Source organism: Ciona intestinalis, chromosome 9 (genome assembly GCF_000224145.3).
Source record: "Ciona intestinalis chromosome 9, KH, whole genome shotgun sequence".
Classification (NCBI taxonomy): domain Eukaryota; kingdom Metazoa; phylum Chordata; class Ascidiacea; order Phlebobranchia; family Cionidae; genus Ciona; species Ciona intestinalis.
Genome location: NC_020174.2, coordinates 5,307,680 through 5,326,939, shown reverse-complemented (window position 1 = coordinate 5,326,939; position 19,260 = coordinate 5,307,680). Strand labels below are relative to the sequence as shown.

Below are 19,260 nucleotides of genomic sequence, written 5' to 3'. Positions count from 1 at the left end.
AAAAAAGTTACAATAAAATCTTAATGTTGTTACAGTCAGGTGTATATTTTGAAAGTGTAAAAGAAGTTTCCGGCGTTTCATTTTTGTGAAGTAACTTGTACAACTACAAGAATATATCCGCCTTGTACAACTACAAGAATATATATATATAAATAAAAGCAGCGAACCCGTACCCACGAACCTCTGTCTTAAAACCGCTAAAACCTGAGAATCGCTTTCACATTCACAATAATGGTGTAATGTTCATGCAACTTAGACTTAGTTATTGTTACATTGCTTGTTACCTTATATTCGTGAACTGTTTCCCGGTCTAATGGCCGAACAAGCGACAACTTTCCAGATCTTGGTTCAATAGAGAAAGTTTCATCATTGTTCTTGGTGGAGTATCGAACGTCACCGTTTGTTGAAGGAACTATTTCCCCTTCCTGTAACAAAAATTGAATATTAAAAACCAATATTACATGTAGGAAAAACATGTAAAACTTATAGGATGATTGCATTTGACTGGACACTTAGTTTAATCGATTATGCGCAGACTTGTGTACATTTAGATTTCAAAAACACAAATGATTTGCAAAATGTTGACTGGCAAATTAAATCTTGTCTTTTTATATAACTTTGTCAAGTGAAGTGACAATTAGAGTATGTTCGACTCTTAACATTCCAAAAAAAATAAACACCATCTTACGTCATTAGCCACCAACGAAGGCGGGTTAACTGCGTCATCGTCTTCCGCATGAAACGTTGTGATTATTGTTCCAACTTCGGCGTTTTCTTTAATCATCAGATTAATCTTTTGTGAAGGAAATGTTGGTGTATGGTCGTTAACGTCAAGTAAAACTACGGTGATTCCTTGCGTTGAACACCTGGTTAGAATGATATATGGTTAGTAGGGGCAAACTAACACCAATAGAATTGAATTAAAAAACGCATTTTTTTAAATCCAGTTACCTACAAAATGTTACATCCTATAACTCATAAGCGCAATATTATACACATGACCCACCAATTTATAGATGTTTTAAAGTACAGATACTTCAACCAAATATATCAAAAACATTTATATATTCAAAGTAAAACACGGCGGTGACAATGTGGGTGTATACTTACTGTGGTGGGACAGCCAGGTCGCAAGCTCGTACCATCAGAACGTATCGACCTTTATCCTCACGATCAAGCTCTCCAGTTATTCCGATAAATCCTTCGTCGGTAAGTTCGAAAGGAACATCAACGTCATCAGTTGAACTTTGACCCAAACGTAACGTCACTTCCCCGTTGATACCGGAGTCGTCGTCTTTTGCTGTGACGTATGCGATGTACGAGCCTACCATGGCGTCCTCTTTGACGTAAACTACAAGGAAGATAAAGAAATAAGCTAAAAATATAAAGTGTATTATATTGATGTGGGTGGTCCTTGTCGGGGGGGGGGTCTGGGATTTCGGCCCGATTGTCCAATATTACCACAACACCAAGGTCGCTTATTATCACCAGTGTGACTTTTCTCGGCTATTTTTTATATAGTTTACAATTTGACAATCCAATAGTGACCAGCACTGGGTCGGAGCATATCCCGTGTTTTTTATACTTCTCATTCAAGCTCACCTGTATTCTCATTTGATGCCAATATATAGTTGACGCTGATCACTGGAATGTTGTCATTGACGTCATCAACTCGAATGACCAACCAAGTTCGTCCGATGCGCTGATTGGTTGGGGTAGAGTCACGTGCTTCGATTAGGACGCGTAATCTGTACATAAATGTTTAAGGTTTAAAACTAAAGGGAAATGTCAAAGGTTACAAGTTTTTGAAAAGGAACATTTATTTTAAAAGGAAAATGCAATTTGTAACAATAACGGAATATTCTTTTTACAATATAAAAGAAAAAAACTAATAAAGTATTAGGACACAATAAAGCTACGATTTGAAGTATACTGGTACTTAGTGTGGGAAACACTTATTACACTTGAGGTAAAAGTCTGAAAAGCCTAAGCAACGTACCCGTTATGTGATTCTCGGTCAAGTTTCTGCCTAAGAACGACGTCACCGTTTATCTCGTTTATGTTAACTAGGTTTCGCGCGGTTGCTTTATTCCGCCGCGAGATGGAGTAGCGGAGTCGACCCGCAGCCCCAGAATCAGCGTCGTGAGCTTGTACGCGTGCAATCACGTGACCAGAAGGTAAATTTTCGAGCAAAGTGACAGAATATTCCTGAAAATAGGTCGTTAAAGTTAAATATCAAATATATGTTTTTATGAGAAATTTAAATTATCGATACACGTGTTTAATGATATATGTTTAGTCCACTTACCAGCTGTTCGAAAATTGGATCATTATCGTTGTCATCTGTTACTCGTATTCTGAGTTGTACATGGCTGCTTCTTATGGGAACTCCTCTGTCTCGAGCTGAAAGCGTCAATCGTTGGAAAGAATTCCTTTCGTAATCTGTGATTATTGAGAATAGTTAAGAACATTATTATTGTAAAACCTAAATCCCGTTATAGATTAGTAATTTTATCACTACATCAAACACGTTTTAGACATGGTCACTTTATCACTGTATTAAATATGTAGGCCAAATTTAAATGTGTATCCCCAATTCGATGGTATAAGGTTGCAATAAACCTTATAGTGGTAGAAAATATGAACAAAACAAACCGAGTTTTCTTAGAAGTTTAAGTTGTAAATGCATGGTGTTCGTTTCGTCAACAAGTTGCTCCAACATGAAGAAATCGTTTTCACTGATTGAGTATCTTAGCTGAGAGTTGTTTCCTAGAATGCAAAAAATTGTCAAACTCCGCAAATCTGCGTATATGTATGCTAAAGTAATATAAACTAAAACCAAATTTCAAAACAGTGCAAAGCTATACATGTTTTGGATGAAGGTTATGTTTTACAAATACGATTTTGGTTTTTCTTACGAAGTGCATAGTCGTTTTTAAAACTACTCCTTACTGTGCCTTTATTCTAAAATGGTCACCGAATTATATAAAATCGATAAGTGACCATGGGAATAAATATTGTAGCAAGCGATAATCCGTAGACTGGAATCCATGCTTCTACACAACCATTGCCCATGATAACAGTCAGATTAATGGTAACATTATCATACATAAGGTACATATGGTCATTTATATATAAACATTTCTGTGATAACCAATGTTAATTAGACTGGACACATGAACGTCCACAAGCATTTTAATTTCGGAGTTATAAAAGTAGTCGAGGTGTTTAGGTCAATGGGCTAAATCTGGCCTATATTCTAAGCCATAGGGCCCCAAACATATGGAATAGTAAGCAGCAAATGTTTTACCGATATCAGCATCTGAGGCCAAAAAGCGATCCAGACTAATGACGTCATGTATAGCCGCACTTTCGGAAATGTTGACCATGATCGACTTGGAAGGGAAAACCGGGGGGTTGTCGTTTATATCATCGATAACAACGTTCAGATGCATAAGTTGCTTTTCCTTTACTGCAAACACCTGTAAGAAGGATTGATAGTTATATAGGGGTAATTATAACATTATGTCACTGCGAATTAACGATGTTTGATTATAATGCATGTATTATTATATATAGATCGTTTTGGTTTTATAATGTACAGTGGAGTGGGGGAAGATGTGACATGTTTTAACTCTATTCTCTCATCCTATTTAGTAGTAAACAATGAACATTCAAAGAATTATAAAACCGTATTCCAATGACTTCCATAGACCGTTGTTAATTGTTTAAGACACGATCAGAATATTTGTATATTATGCGCTAAGGTGTCCCATCTTCCCCCACCCTACTATACAAATAAAATTAAAATATAAGATGAAAAAACACGTGATAATTAACTATAAACAGTGTGTTTTGTCCTAATGGCTAACGGTGTGATTTGCGATAAACAGTGAATACGTAAATGAAGACGACATACACCAGTCATCCATTTAACGGATATCTCTCCATTGACGTCACGAAATATTTTCCAAGAAATCCGATATTTTTAGGAAATTTCAAAATTTCAAATTTAACATGCTTTGAACCTGTTTAGTATTACAGTACCTGTAAATGAATTCCGCACTTGATCGAATCTCCGCACATTTTCTCGCGGTCCACACGGTTTTGGAGAACCACGCTTCCCGTGTTGGGGTCCACAGTGAGCCAGTTTTGGCGCTGTCGAGCAGGAGTGGGGTTCGGGGTGAGAAGTTTTTGACTGAACAGTTTGAACGTAGTTGTTGTTGCTCCCAAGTCCATTAGTTCAACGGCGTTCGCCACAGTGGTTCCTATGGGCAAAACGTTAGGAAATGAATTAGATTAATTACAGAAATTCAATATCATAAATAAAACATTTAACTTTTTAACAAAGTATGTTTTGTTTAATTTAATTATTTTCAAATTTAAAAATGCAAATATTTCCAAAAATAATCATTTTTTTACCGATTGGCGATTCTTCGGAAAGATGAACAATTTTGATGCCGCCAGTAGTTCCCACGCATGATGACGTCAGCAGTGACGTCACGACACTTAACACAAGTAGAAATGCGCTCATAGTTTGGCCTGTGGGTACAAGAGAGTTTGATTAAACATTGTTGGAATGAAAAATAAGAAAAAGATCTTGTTTCGTGACAAAACTGCCGACAGCTCTTACGCATCGTCGCCCAGTATTACAAAGATCTATAATCTAACTGATGGCCGTAAACGACTGCTGGTGGTATCGTTTAACCCAGCAAAGCTAAGTATTGGGATGATAAAGAGACTACACGCTTTATGGATACCCCAAGATAAAGATAGACGAGAGCTGAAAATTGTTCTCGAAACGGCTAAATATTGCTGACTGCGCATTTATCATAATACGTTATGTTGCCTGGCGTAATGGGACGGATTATGGCTGCGGTTTGTGGGCCTTATTTTAAACCCGCGGATTTGTAGTGGTTGTGTCATGCTTTCTGCTACTGAGCTAAAAATATGCAGCGCGGTTGATTGATGAACGGATACTATCGCAAACGCATGCATGAGGTTTACGTGACGGGACAGGGACCAAGCCCTAACTGGACCAAATCCAAACCTCACTTCAAAGGTTTGGGGTTAAGTTACCAGAGTAATTAAACCCATGGGCGCTGTCAATGTACGTTGCGTTGCTAGCGGTAGCCAACTATTGGCGCTAGCAAAGAGCTGACAATGCCATGCGGTATGCATAGCAGCCATGTCAAAGCAAACTGAGCCCACGGCCCTTAGAAACTTGTGTCCCATGACCGACACCGGATCACATTTCAACTGGAACCAACCTGAATAGGGTGCCGCTGGTACACCGCAATTGTACGAGGTGGAAAACAGTGTCATTGACTGTTAATAACGACCTTAACTTCCTGCTTACAATGGTGCGCAATTACTGACCATCAGACCTAGTAACCTAAACTACCGTAGCTCACTAACTGTACAGTAAGCTCTTGACGCCTCCACTTTAAAGCTGCATTGATTAAGCGACAGCGGAGACCATTCCAACAAATAAATTAACTCGAAATGGCAAGAAATCCTTTTTGCTTGCTTTATATATTCTCGCCTTTGATTTTCATTCCGTCGATGAACTCGCTCATCGACTGCCTGCCAACAGTGCCCGCCTGTGACTGCATATATCGTAATATAAAATGCCCTATTTTTAGCAAATTGCATCTGATCCAAATGCATCTCGACGCTATTGAGCTGGATTATTCAGTTAGGCGCTGCAACAATAACCACGAAAATGCGGCAACTACAAAGGTATAAGCATGAAATCGCGGCACTTCAGCATAGGTAGAAGTGTAGCACAGCTGCTTTCAAATGCAGGCTCTTGTTGACACTCGAGTGGCAAAATCGGATTGTTAATCTGTAAAAAGCTGTCCGAGCCGATAAATGCATTTCTGGATATTAGTTTTTTAAGAAACCGTTGCGAAGAAAAGCATAATATCGATGGTATAGACCGGCATAAAATTATATCCGACGCATGGAACTACCGAGCATACTACTCAGATACCGCTCATACAAATGTTTTGCTTATTTTCTCAGTTTGGAAAACTATAGAAATAAAATATTGATTCTCTGCTGTCAAACTGACCTTAACATAGCATAAGTTCCCACAGCAAAGCCGTTAAAGCGATTACATTCTGACTGCTCTAAGACGCTTGAAAAGAAAGTGCGTTTATAGACAAGCACCTATTTGTTCGGTAGAACCATTGCTAATTCTACACACACAAAAAAGAATACCCATTTAAAAATAAACAATCAATCTGCATTGAAATGTCGGTTGGCAGGTGGTAATCGAACCTGCAAGTGAATTTTAATTACCGCAGCAACATGTTAATCTAATCTGGCAAGGCTGGTATACAGTGTGGTCTCAAATACACCTTATTATAAATACTTAGAGTCCGCACATTTTCTAAACGGAGTCAAACATACAATTACGTTAGGTGCTGCTTTCGCCAAGGAAATGTTCAGGAATAATTGCGTGGTAGAAAATATGTCTTTTCCTGATTGTCGGTTGGGCGTTAACTTACAGTCTTACAGCTCCGGTTGACAAGTAATGCATTAAGTAGAAAGTGAATTGAGCGAGCCAAGCGACTACTGTACTTAATTAAACTTCCGAAAACCGACGCGTAAACAGTAAAGCACCGAGAGTTTCGCTGTCTCAGGATCTGCATTATTAATTGCGCGCTTTAGGTAATACGTGTGTGAGCACTACAGGTCGAAAAACAAAGCAGAAACTTAGAGAGACTTCTGCCTTTACGCACTGGCAAGGACTGCGTAGGGTCAAAGCGGAAGATTGTTATACCACCTATATCACTTTTCCTACCAAGCAAACTAGTAAGCTGGATGGCACGCTTCCCACAAAGGGAAGGATCGATACAGAAATGCCAACATTCGATACCTCCTGTTTACGAGGAAAATCTAATAAAAAACATTTACACGGTCTGCGACTCTGGGAACCATAACAGCTATAAAGGTCCTTGGGTTGTTTTCAAATAAATATCGTATTCTATATACTTATCGTCTAAGCTATAAAGACAAAATTATATATAAGTACCGGTACATTTCAATCGCAAAAGCCGCTTAATCCTTTTAGCATAAAATCTGCGCTGGCGGGTAACCTAAAACTGACTATTTAGTGCTGGATGCTCAAATTTAAAATGATCGAAGCGGCGATTCATTATTTCCTGTCCGGGTTAAACTAGTTTACTCCGGATGAGGATCGAGTGCGAATTCCACTTTACGATATCTGGATCTGGGGTATCACAGGATATAAGATGATACAGGATGCATCATTAGGCAAGAGACATTTAATAGGTGAAATATTTTGGGTTGGCCTTTGTTATAATAAAGTGTGGTTGGGTAAGATGGATACCGTCATAAGATACCATATTTTCTAATCGTGTTTTACCAATAAACAACACTCTATTAGACTTATTTTTGATCAAGAGCCGGTTGAGCTGGTAATTTAAACAACGAAAACTAACTTAGTTTACGAAACTTTTAAACAAACAATTGGAATAAAGAATAAAGGATCATCCACAAATCAATTAGTTTCGTCTTCTTTCGATCCAAGTGGTTTGTGGATTCCAAATCGATGCCGTCCGGATTTATAAGTGAACTCGAATTTTTAATATTAATTCTACTAAGTACTAAAATCGTTTTTGAAAACAACCCTAAATACGCATATGTGAGACTATGGATCGTTGTGCTCATAAAACGATATTTGCATGTAAACGGAATGATCAAACACGAAGTCCCGCCCTGTCGTGTTCTCCAGTGACATACTTTTGCAACAGAGTAATTTGAACCAACGTTTCGGCCGAGAGCCGGTTATTACATGTCATTACAGTGCACTAACTACCCCAACGCGGCGGCCAATTTAAAAGCGTTGAGGGTTCCGGCAAGAGCCCTCTTTCGTTGCCATCCTTTAAGAAACCCTTACTTTTACTCGCGTAACTGCAGTATCCGAGTTTTCTATAGTCGTTGTTACGATTCAAATTGAAATCCCATTTATTTAAAGAAAATCTTGTTTTCCACTCACGGAGAAATACAAGTGTCCTTGAACCACTCTCAAGCCCACTTTCCCAAACGAAGCAATAAAAAACACTCAGATTGGGCCATTAACGGATATAAGCCAATAATGGATATACATATCCTTGCTTTCCATTTAAACAATCAAACAAGTTTTACACTTACCCTTTCAGTTTCTTGCCTTTTATTAATTCCACCTTTTTACAATTTTTTTCGACTCGGCTTAATTCCAATAAATAATAAATCACTTTTTATTGAGTTTTGACAAGCACCTGAAAAATAGAATTCAGAATTTTAATATTTCGCTTTTTAAGCCTTACGAGATGCATTGCGGTGAACTGCAAACGCTCTGTCAGTTGATTCAAATCCATAAACCCTCGGTTAAAAACCTATCCATTATTAAAGCGGTCGTACGGAAGGTTGGCCAATTACAGGATTTCGTGCCTCACTTTCGAACCACTAAGCTGATAATGTGGGTTAGAATAGGCAGGACAACGACCTGCCAAGTAAGCGCGAACACTGTAGGCTGACCCCTGACACTAACATTCAACCGGTCGCCGCCGGTGAGGGCGGTGGTGCCGTTTGCAAGCCATCGAGCCAGCTAATTACAAGATACGCCGTAATTAAGGGGACTGACGAGCCGCTGTGACAACCAGCGAGTCGACTTCGTTGTTCCTTCGCTGTAAATATTATTCTTCAAAGCAACCGCCATCTCTAGCAAAGGGCTGGTGCCGAATTCGCTTTTACAAGCACGTTGATATATTTTCGTCGCTGGCAATATGTTATCTACTCTGTCGTCTTTTCTAGCTCATGAATCATTAAGTACTGACACCTTCTTGCTCTGATATAAAACCCGACAGTCAACAGTCGAATGCCTCGTGAAGAAACCCAAATTTCTACGGCTGGATGACGTCACGATGCAAACATACACACCGCCTAGCACCTGCCGCTCGTCTGGCAGAAAGAAATACAAACAACTCCGCTACTACGAAGCTCAGCACCCTCATATTACAACCACGAATGTAATCTGTACAACCGGTCATTCGATTTCGCGCAGGCAAATTAAGTTTACGATATTATTTTGATTAATTGCGTTGTACATATAATCGCATTAAACACGGCTTATTTGCAATGCTAACCGGGTCGGAAAGGATCCTTTCCATATACAAATAATCCGGAAATACAGAGCAATGCTCCCTCGCGGGTCGGCTTTACAATACTCATAAGCGGCCATCGTGAACTCTCTTGGGTGGCCTCGGAAAATACGAAGTTCGCGAGCGCGCGGCTTATCCGTATTAATTACTCGCTGTTCGTTTGTTAATTGTCTGCAGGGTGGCGACCTCGACTATGTTTGCTTTGCTAATAATCTGATCTCACCTCATTTACTTGTGGAATAAACCAGTTGCATCTATACAGACAATTAAATAAAGGAAAGCATTACGACTACCAACTGTTTTACACAAGGTACAACAACCAACAGCGTCAAACATTGGCCACCCCGGTCGTTTCTAATCTTCTACTCCTATAAACTATTAGAAATCCAAAGTCGCAAAATCTTAACCTACAAACCATATGCTCCCATACTTAATAACCTTTTCTCTAATAATTCAAATTTCTAACATACTGGCTAACTTAGCAAATCAAACAACATTTATCTTGCGTGCTATTTCAACAAATCGCACAGCAATAATTGCCGTAGCAACCCTGACCGGTGGGCAACCGAATGTTTCGCGTCTTGCGCTGCAGCGCTCAAAGCAACTTTTTTCTTTTTTTCAATCGAAACGCTGATGTTACCCGAAGTTACCATGCGTCGCCCGCATCCTAAACGTTTGTAATTGGCTGCAATTTTCTCTTCGTAGGATTCTCTTACATTAACATTAAAGCAAACAGCGATATCAAGTTCACACTTACGTCTAAGGTTCAGGCGCACCCCTGCTGCTTTCTTATTTATTATAAATATTTCATCGATACGACTTAATTCCTGACAACGAAATTTAAACAAACGGGTTACGTTGCACTTGGTCCGACAAATAATGAAAGACCATTAAGGGCGTACGCTTTTTATACGTGACGATTTAATGCAGACAAATTAGATTTCTTTTCGCTAAGTTTGGACGACGTCACACAAACTTCTGTCGTTCGTTTCCTCAGTGATTGTCTCGCGTGCTTCTGTTGTGACGAAACAATAAAAGCCGTTCTAAAACAAGGCGGTGTAGCAAAGATTGTTTGTTTCTTTTGAGCTGTATCCGATTGACAAACAGCACGCGTAAAGAGCGTCTCTTATTATGACGAAGCTGCGAAGTTTCCCAAAAGAAAGTTCAAACGTCAAACATATCGACATATGCTTACATCTCGGCCAGTGCTGAAAACCGAATGTTTTTGTAAGGTCTCTACTTAGAGCAGGTGGCTGAAAATAAATAGGGCCCGCGAACAGATAAAATTTGGACACGCTATAATTTTTCAGGAATTAAATTTCCTATAATTACATGCCTTCAAACACGAAAACTGCATTCGTGGTGAACAATGCACAAAATGCAAAACCGATAACCGGAACCAGCCATTTAAAATTTGCCTTCGACGACAGTTCTAACACTTGATGCCCTTAATTCGATTTTTCGCGGTGATTAACAATTTTACCGCGTGAAGCGTTTAACGAAGACTTAATTGGTGATCTCACGCTTGTAATACAGTAAGGGGGCAAAGCTGATTATTTTATTGAGAAATTTACCGTAAGACAGAATAATTGGAATATGCTTAACAAAAAATGTTTTTTTTCAATCCAACTTTTACCAACAATGTGTAGCCATTGATGTTTTAAACTATAGCTGCCATACGAACATCTCCTTCTATATGTCAACATAAATTAACTGTGTCGGTTATTTATAAACTTGACGTATGGCAATGCCGAGTAAGATAGATACCGTTAGCGCATAATCCCATATTTTCTAATCTTGTTTTTAACAGAGCTATTTGGAGTCGTGGGGAAACGGTTATATAATTCTGTAAACATTCCCTATTTACTACGAAATAAGACGATAAAACAAAATGAACCGTGACCCATCGTGCCCCAATGTAATGTATTTTTATTATGCAAGACATTCAAGCCAGAGAAAATCTATCCGGTTTCTTTGAAAAGTTTGGGACTTTGGTCACGTGATATCGAACATCCTGCTTGTTAATTGTGACGTCAGAATACAGGTGACGTATGAGCTTTGGTTACCCAATGACAGCTTTACTAAATCAAGGTAAGCCGATAAATAGAGACAAAGTACAGTGCAAGCTTGTTTTGATTATACTAGATGGAAAATGGACAATAATAATTTCGAAGATGTTAAACGTAGAAATTAAACGTTTTTTTGAATATTGCCTTTATTTGGAATCATATTACTTTTGGTTAAATGTGGAAATAAGCGTTAAAACATCTCTAAACGTATTACTCTATAAAACAACTGACTAAAATCCCAGTAGTATAGTTCATGTAGGGACAGCGCATTAAATTTTAAAGCGAGCATATTGCTCGGCGAAATTCAAAACACGGTTTGTTTTGATTGTTGCTGATATGGCTTACTGGACCATAATTCCCACTTAGTGCTAAATACGCAACGTTTAGAGAAACGATCTTGCGTAGCATACTTGCCACCCAGACGGTTTAAACAACCCAATCCCATGGCGCGTTTTAGCTACCTTGTGCGCGCTGCCAATCATGGCAAATCGAGCTTGACGAAAGATGCCTTATCGCCCACGCTGATGTCCAGCAAATAATGACCAATTTGGCGGAACCAGTGTTGTACTACAGTAGGTGCCTGGAGACTGGCGCCGCTGTCACAATTTACTGACTTCGTACACCGGCTAACGAAGTCCGGATTTTAGATCTCGACAACCCAGTGTATAAGCCAACCAACGAATGCTGTTATTTCGTGCACCATGTTGGCTACACGTCTTTCCCCGCCTGCATCTGCGAGCCATGGTTTGCATATGCGTCCCCTAATGAGATGTGATACCGAGGGAAATGCAGTGCTTGACAGATGGTGCCGCCTTTGTTTTCGGTGGGTTTTACTGCTAATGTTGCGGATAAAGGGCGAGCGGTGAAAAGCTAATGCAAAGATTTGATCACACGAGTCCGCGGATAATGAACGCTGGCAGCACGCGACAGCTTCTAAAACAAGCGCGGCGACGGAAACACGATCCTTAGTTAGGACCGACTGCATTAATAGTGACGGCGGTGGACTTTGATTTTCTCTGAACGAAGCTCCGGTCCATTGTTGCACGCGCTATAATTACAATTGTTCTGACCAAAACGACTCCTAATCTCCGCGGAAGCAAACTTTGATTTTCCGAGTTTGAAACTCGGCACCAAACACCCGGGTTCTAAATACTAATCAGCAGCTCTTTATAGGTTTCATATTACAAAGCATTGTTGCGCTTAAACAAGACCTTGACCCGTTCGTTCTGTTTAGCCCAAGCCTTCATTTTGTGCGTGCCTGTGTTTGGCTCCAAAAGGTCTTAATTTTGAGTGTTTAGACTTATATGAGTGTTCCAGAATACGCTTATGTCGAACTATTAGTGAACGAATTGATAAAGTATAAGAAATTTTCTTCGACAAAAGCTGTTATAATGTTCATTGTAATATAAATCTGTAAATCAGTATTACAGATTCAACCACAAAAGCTAAATATATATAACGTGTATTTTTATACCTCGGTGAACGAAGTAACAACAACCTTGCTAAATCCGGTTCTAATACAAAGTTTGCTGAGGTGGAAATGACGTCTTTTGAGCTGTCTTTCACACAACTTATACCCGCTGTTCAAGGACAAGCAAAACGCCCAAGACATTTTTGTTTGGTAATTGTCCTTGCTTGGCGCGGGATTTTGCTCTGCGTGTGGTTGTTAACAGTTTGTTTGGATTGATTTGGCGTGGGACAATTTTTATAGTGGTGATAATTTGGGAGTTTTTATGTTTTACAAACCATGTATTTGGCACATGTGTTCATAACAAAGAAGAAAAGCGCCATGTGAAATATAACAACGACGCCCAGATTTCTTATATAAACAAATAGGTTAGAAGTGGTATTTTACATTTATCCAGGTTTAAACATCCAATTTCGCCGTTTCTAATCAGTATATTAAACGGGATCGTAATGCCCTCGAAATTGATAATTATACGCCTTTAATCCGGTAATGTGAATTTCGTTGCTGATTGAGAAGGGTTTATAAGTAATTGTAACTGGGACAAACATATTGGAGGTCGACAAATGAAACAAGTCCGTACAGTGTTGATATTGCTCGTGGCTCTACAGAATTTCATTAAGCTGTTTCCAATATAAAGTTTAAGGACCATTTCAAATCAGAACTCACTGCCAAGGTAATACCGCACGACCTAAGATAAGGCATTTACACGATAAAGTTCGATGTTGCTGCATGATAGACAAGCCACCGAGCGTGCTCAGTGCTCGTTTATGGTCAACGACGTGAAACGACACGCGAACATATTTACAACATCCAACCCCAACCCTTGTACCATGCAGTCAGCGCAACTTCATAATTACGCAGCGCAAAGCGGGGAAGCCAATTTCCGTTTTTCGTGGAGCAGACGAGGTTAAATGTTAAACAAAGTGTTTGACAAAGGCCGCGGTAAAAACACAAGATATCTTGATTCTGGACGCAAGTTTTAAGCAGCGTGACCATACATAACAATGAACAGATGGCTCAGTCATATTAACAGAACGGACAACTTGAATTCATTTCAATGTCGTTCTTGCGAGGCGCGTGTTTGATTTGGCTGTCTATGGTGCAGTCTAATTTCGGGCCCAAGTAATGACAAACGGAATGCAAATCACAAAATCCAGGTTAAACGAACATGAAAGCTTTCCAAACTAGCACAAAGTGTGTTCCCGCGATGGACATACCAGTAACTACATGTACCCTGCCCGGAATATAGCTTCTGTTTACCATAGACGTTGCGTGTCGGTTAAAATCCGAAAACTAAACGTTTGGATTTCCTCAGCACCCCCTTCTTTTAAGTGACACATTCGGGCCATACATATCCTGATGGAGCTACCAACGTTTACATAGGAGATAATGTGGTCGCATGAGGGGATATGATAACACTATAGGAAACCTAAATTGATTTAAATCGTATTGTCAGAATACATTCCGTTTACTTTTCTGATAACATTGCTTGATTTTGAATTAAGTTGCGTGTGGTCCGACATTCATAACTTGTCGATCTGCATGTTATTGCCTAAATCTTCGAGGAAAACTATTCAATACAGCTGATCCAATGCAAGAACGTTGTCTAATCTTGATTAATAATGATAAATGATCCAATACAATACACGTTACCACTATAGATCAGCGATCATAATTTATATCGAAATATTTGCCTGTCCAATATAAGCAACATATATAAAGTAGGGTTGTGATGGGACACGTTTTCGTCGATTTTCTCATCCCCCTTGGTAGTAAACAACGATCATTCAAAGAATCATAAAACCGTATCCTCAAGACTCCCGTAGACGGTTGTAAATTGTTTAAAACGCGATCAAGATATTGTGTGTTAATAGGTGTCTCTTGGTACCGATTTAAAATAGGATTTTTGCGTTTTTAAATTTGAGGAAATCTGAAGCTTAATAGCAATGCTCTGCTCTAAAAGGCCAATCTGCAGTCGTATCTGCGTCCAACTCTATAATTCATGGTAGTAATACTGTACATGAATAATTCATTTGAATATGATAGTTGTCCTCGCAAAACCGGTGTCGAATTCGACCTGCGTGACTGCCGGAGACGTCAATATAGATATCTGTGTGTATTGTAACGTGGCGGAACCGTTCGCGTGAGCTCAGTGCTGAGAAAAGCGGAAACATTGAGAAATTGATCAGTTAAGGATTTTGGAGGCGAAAATGTCATTCATTGTTTAAGATACGAAGCAGTGTAAATAATTAAAGCTGTGGGGTTAGCTTTGACGAGTAGTTGTGCGGCGTATGAGTTGACCAAAATAGAATGGAGACCATAACGTGCAGTGCGCAAATTGCAGACTGTCTTGCGCTCTGTTGCCACCATGCGGCGAGGGAAAGTAGAAAAATTAGGTAGAAGCAGAATGTGCTCGTCAGACGCATGCACCGTATTTTGGTACTATCAACCTAAGCATATAGAATTTGAAACTAAATACAAGAAATAATTAATAAATTAATGAATATTTACAGCAAGTAAAGCATAGATTTTTGCCGTAAGAAGAAACAGCGGCGCTTGGCGAACATTTAGTGGTGTACATGGCATACTATAGTGAAATACTGCCAATTTATCAGACACTTGCAGTGTAGCATTATACACACGATTGGTTCTGGGTAATCAAGGAATTCAGAAACATTTTGAAGATGTAACACTACGTTCGTACTTCCTTCTGTGGGGTAGTGGTTATAATAGGGGAACGGTGGTCGTTCTGGACAGCTGTAAGAGAAGAGTGAGTGCGGTCACTCGTTTTTCGACGACTGCTGCCAAAAGGGTTGCCGAGGTCGGGGGTTTGGTTGGCGGTTGGCGATTGGGTAAAAACTGGGTTAAATGGAGATGCGGGCGAGGTATTGGGAGAGGTTAAGCGGTAATTGAGCTCCTCGATCCTCTGCTGTTGGTTCTTCATGGAGTGATGTTGCTCATCCATTGTTTGTCGGAGCTGATCGAGCTCTTTCTTCATTAATCTGGAGGAGAATAAGTTTTGGTAATTTAGGAAAGGGTTACATTTTTTCTTGTGTGTTGACGATGCGACAAGATAAGTAAAGGAATAATTCATTAGTTTTTAATGGAATCTACACCATGAACGATGAAAATAACAAGAAATATTCATGTATGTATAGGTTGTTGCTGTCATGTGTACTCCCTTTTGGCGGCATAACATATTAGCAATGTCTCTAACTCAGTGAATACCGGTCGAGGCTCGATGCTGCAATAATTGGGGAGTGTTATTGAAAGACATTCAACAAAAATCCTGATGATGTCTTCCTGTATGACTGACGAAACCCAACAAGATCACAAAACAGGCACTCTGCTGCAGAGTTAAAATACCTTTGTTCAGCATTCTTATCATGAACTTGAGTTTGTAAATCTTCGTTCTTTTGCTGAAGGGCAATCACTTGATCTCTTAATGCACGTAGTTCAGTATGCTGGTCGGATTGTTGCGACATCTAGAATGTTTAATTAACTTTAATAAACAAACTTCACATAAACAGTAAGCGAACAGTTGGTGTGGCTTGGCAGAAGTCCACCGTGAACAAATATGGGTACTTAATAAATAAATAAATCCCTTTTGTCTTCACGTGGCGCGTGAGCAACTACAGTTCAGTTACATACAGCTCGTGCTCGCTCACAGGTATGTAACTTTGTGGTAACTAATATAAGAAGTCGCCTTTGTTTTTCTCGAGGAGTATTTAGATTTATCATTAAAACCTTCTGAATATAAATACCTCTATTTGTAGTTTATGTTGTTCTGCATTCTTCATTTCCAAGACTGCTCGTAAACTTTTGTTATCTTCGTGTGCGGTGATGTATGGTTGAACCAATTCCTATTAACGGGAAAGTTTTAACAACACCAACAAAGTATATGAATGAATGAATCTTACTTTATCCTCGCGTGGCTGGAAAACGACAGTCGTTAAAACGCTGGTGTTTATACACCTTGTGCCAGCTTACGAGTTACCGTGTATGTTACTTTGTGGGTGATTTAATTTAGTTTTTTTTTTATGTGTGGCTGATAAAAATATAGCATGATAGGTAAGACGGACACCATTAATATTTCGCATATCTTAATGTTGTTTTAACAATGCTCTTTTAATTCGTAAAAACACGGTTACATAAATCTGCTACGAGTACTACGACTGGAACATACCAATAAAACCATGGTCCATCTCACCCAACCTACTATTAATAACATTGGAAGACTCATTCGTTACCACAACAATTCAGTATGCACTGTGTACATATTTGCCAGACGTGTTAAACACGGACCTGAACTTTTTCCTGCACCTTCTCGTCCATTCTCTCTCTCAGATCAGCAGTCTCTTGTTCAATGTCATTGCGCTCTTGCGCCCACTCGAGGCGAAGCTCCTCTAAGGCAGCGGAATGAGAATTCTCCAACGCTGGGGAAACACAAAAGATAAAACAATATACTGAATAAACAAAACAAATGAGTGTAAGGCAGAGGCAAACAACTAACCTGATATAGCTTTGGAATGGACGTCACGCATAGCGGTGACTACTTGTTCGTGTTCGTCTTTCTGAATGAAAAAATGGGGGCAGTTATTATCGAATGTAACTTAATTATTTATCCCCGCATGGCGGAGCAATGATAGTAGATGTAACACGGGTGTTTTGTTTTATACACTTCAAGCCCGCTTAAGATTTACCATATACGTAACTTTTTAGGTGGTACTATTGAATATATTTTATATCTTTTTTTTAATTACATAGCAGCAACAAGTTGTATTCGTAGTTACCTCTTGCTCAACCTTCTGCGTCAGATCGTTAACTTGGTTTTTCACTTTCGTTAACTCAGTTTCATGTTTCTGCTCCAACGCCGTGACGTCACTTAGATGACGTTCCGTTGCTTCTGTGACATCACGATGATGTGCCTCACGTGATTGCGTGAGCGAGGCCTCGAGTTCGCTGACACGAGTAGCTAGGTCGGCTAAGTAAGATATAATATGTTTAAACATACAACTCTAATACGAGACTGAACAAAATTAGGAATATAGAAGAACGACTAATGAAACTTTGATTCCACATAAATAACATAGTTTAGTTCCAGCGAAAACGAAGTTCAAACTATTAAAACAACAAAGAGAAGGGAATTACGAGCAAAACGACGTCGTTAAAACACGCTATGGGTGGATAAAAGAATTAAGAGGCGTCAATTAAAAAACGTTGGAACCAAAGAATAATTATGAACACGGGATAGCTTACTATTGGTTTGAGATTGCTCACTAACGAGTCGACTGAGTTGCTGTTTGTCAGATGCGAGTTGTGGAGCTGATAATCCGTCAAGCTGCGGAAGAAATGGTTTGTTTTACATTGTATGTATGCGTACAGACGTACAGTAATAAACGATAATGTTCACATTAGCTCGTCTGTAGTCTAGTGTGAATAGGTAAACGGTATGACCTAAAATATAAGTTTGTACTGCAAAGAATTACAAATAAAAAAATACGGAGTTACTATACTGATGTGGTTTATAGATATAAAGTTGGTTCGAACAATAATACAAACGTCAACTACGCACCAAACTGAACAGACATTCTGCCAAACGCACTGCTGCGGCCGCAACAAAACACAAAGCTGTCATTTCTATCACACTTTTTTCCCAAGACATTGCTCTTATATCGCTTGCAGTAAAATAACTTGACATTCCTGGAGAACTAGAAGTCGCCGCTACAACTTGCAAAACAACTTGTCGACGGTGTATGCCATACATCGGCTAATAGAACCCGCAAATACAATGTATTGACCCAGCGACGACGAGAAAGGCGTCATAATTACAGCAGTACGCCGCAATTGTGAGCTGGCTATGGAAGGACACAGTACAATAAGCGAGCTTCACCATTCAAGTGATTGTATAAGGCACTATGAAGCAGGATTAGACACGTCCAAAGAGCTGACATCGCGTCAAAGAATTCTAATGTTGACAAAGTCGGCGTCGCGCTATGCCACGTCACTTATTACGTCATAATAGACTGCCAAACATGGAAAAACAGCACGTGTAAAGCGTGAAGTTTTATTAACCTAACTATACTATATGTTCGTTGAAACAAGAAATAGTTGTAGTTAATTTTTAGGACGGTTGAGTTACATGGAAAATGACAATGGTCTAACAGCAGTTAACACCAACGTACTAGTATGATGTGCTAGACTAAATAAATGGAGCGTTGTAGCAACGTCTGAAAATTTCGTGGTATTTATTCTTCCGTATGCTCTACTTAACATTCACTGCGACGCTTACAACAAAATGACGTGTTACAACTAAACGCCGTTAAATCATAACCCGTAACTCTGCTGTCAAAACAAAAATAGACAAAAACAACATAGTAAATCTAACTTGGGCGAATAGTTACTGTCATACCGTAGCGATGCTGCGTTTGGATCCTTTTCGTCTTCCACAACACCAGATACGACGTCTGCATTTTGAACAACTACCGCCCATCCTATACAGCTTAACACGAAATACACCTGTACCTGCTTGAGTGAAACTGTGACCTTC

At 39.4% G+C, this 19,260-nt stretch overlaps 2 protein-coding genes across 6 annotated transcripts in view; both read right to left on the bottom strand.

The window, feature by feature from the left end:
- LOC100182392 (protocadherin beta-15-like) overlaps positions 1–9,418 on the bottom strand; it is a 14,311-nt gene extending 4,893 nt beyond the window's left edge. Inside the window, exons 1-11 of one of the 2 annotated variants that reach the window (XM_026835833.1) lie at positions 8,185–9,418; positions 4,423–4,542; positions 4,048–4,268; positions 3,311–3,482; positions 2,656–2,769; positions 2,309–2,442; positions 2,000–2,208; positions 1,603–1,748; positions 1,111–1,351; positions 689–866; positions 285–425 (exon numbers count right to left, since the gene is read on the bottom strand). In XM_026835833.1, the coding sequence (XP_026691634.1) occupies positions 285–425; positions 689–866; positions 1,111–1,351; positions 1,603–1,748; positions 2,000–2,208; positions 2,309–2,442; positions 2,656–2,769; positions 3,311–3,482; positions 4,048–4,268; positions 4,423–4,534 (1,668 nt within the window). In that variant the 5' untranslated portion in view covers positions 4,535–4,542; positions 8,185–9,418. The remainder of the gene's footprint in view (positions 1–284; positions 426–688; positions 867–1,110; positions 1,352–1,602; positions 1,749–1,999; positions 2,209–2,308; positions 2,443–2,655; positions 2,770–3,310; positions 3,483–4,047; positions 4,269–4,422; positions 4,543–8,184) is intronic. The other variant, XM_018813551.2, reaches the window with a different exon arrangement.
- Positions 9,419–14,811: 5,393 nt separating this feature from the next.
- Positions 14,812–19,260, bottom strand: part of LOC101242963 (proteoglycan 4) — a 16,231-nt gene continuing 11,782 nt past the window's right edge. For all 4 annotated transcript variants that reach the window (XM_009861443.3, XM_018813447.2, XM_018813448.2 and 1 more), the window contains 7 exons: positions 17,970–18,051; positions 17,504–17,694; positions 17,224–17,284; positions 17,016–17,146; positions 16,475–16,573; positions 16,077–16,195; positions 14,812–15,712 (listed from right to left, as the gene is read on the bottom strand). In XM_009861443.3, the coding sequence (XP_009859745.2) occupies positions 15,403–15,712; positions 16,077–16,195; positions 16,475–16,573; positions 17,016–17,146; positions 17,224–17,284; positions 17,504–17,694; positions 17,970–18,051 (993 nt within the window). In that variant the 3' untranslated portion in view covers positions 14,812–15,402. The remainder of the gene's footprint in view (positions 15,713–16,076; positions 16,196–16,474; positions 16,574–17,015; positions 17,147–17,223; positions 17,285–17,503; positions 17,695–17,969; positions 18,052–19,260) is intronic.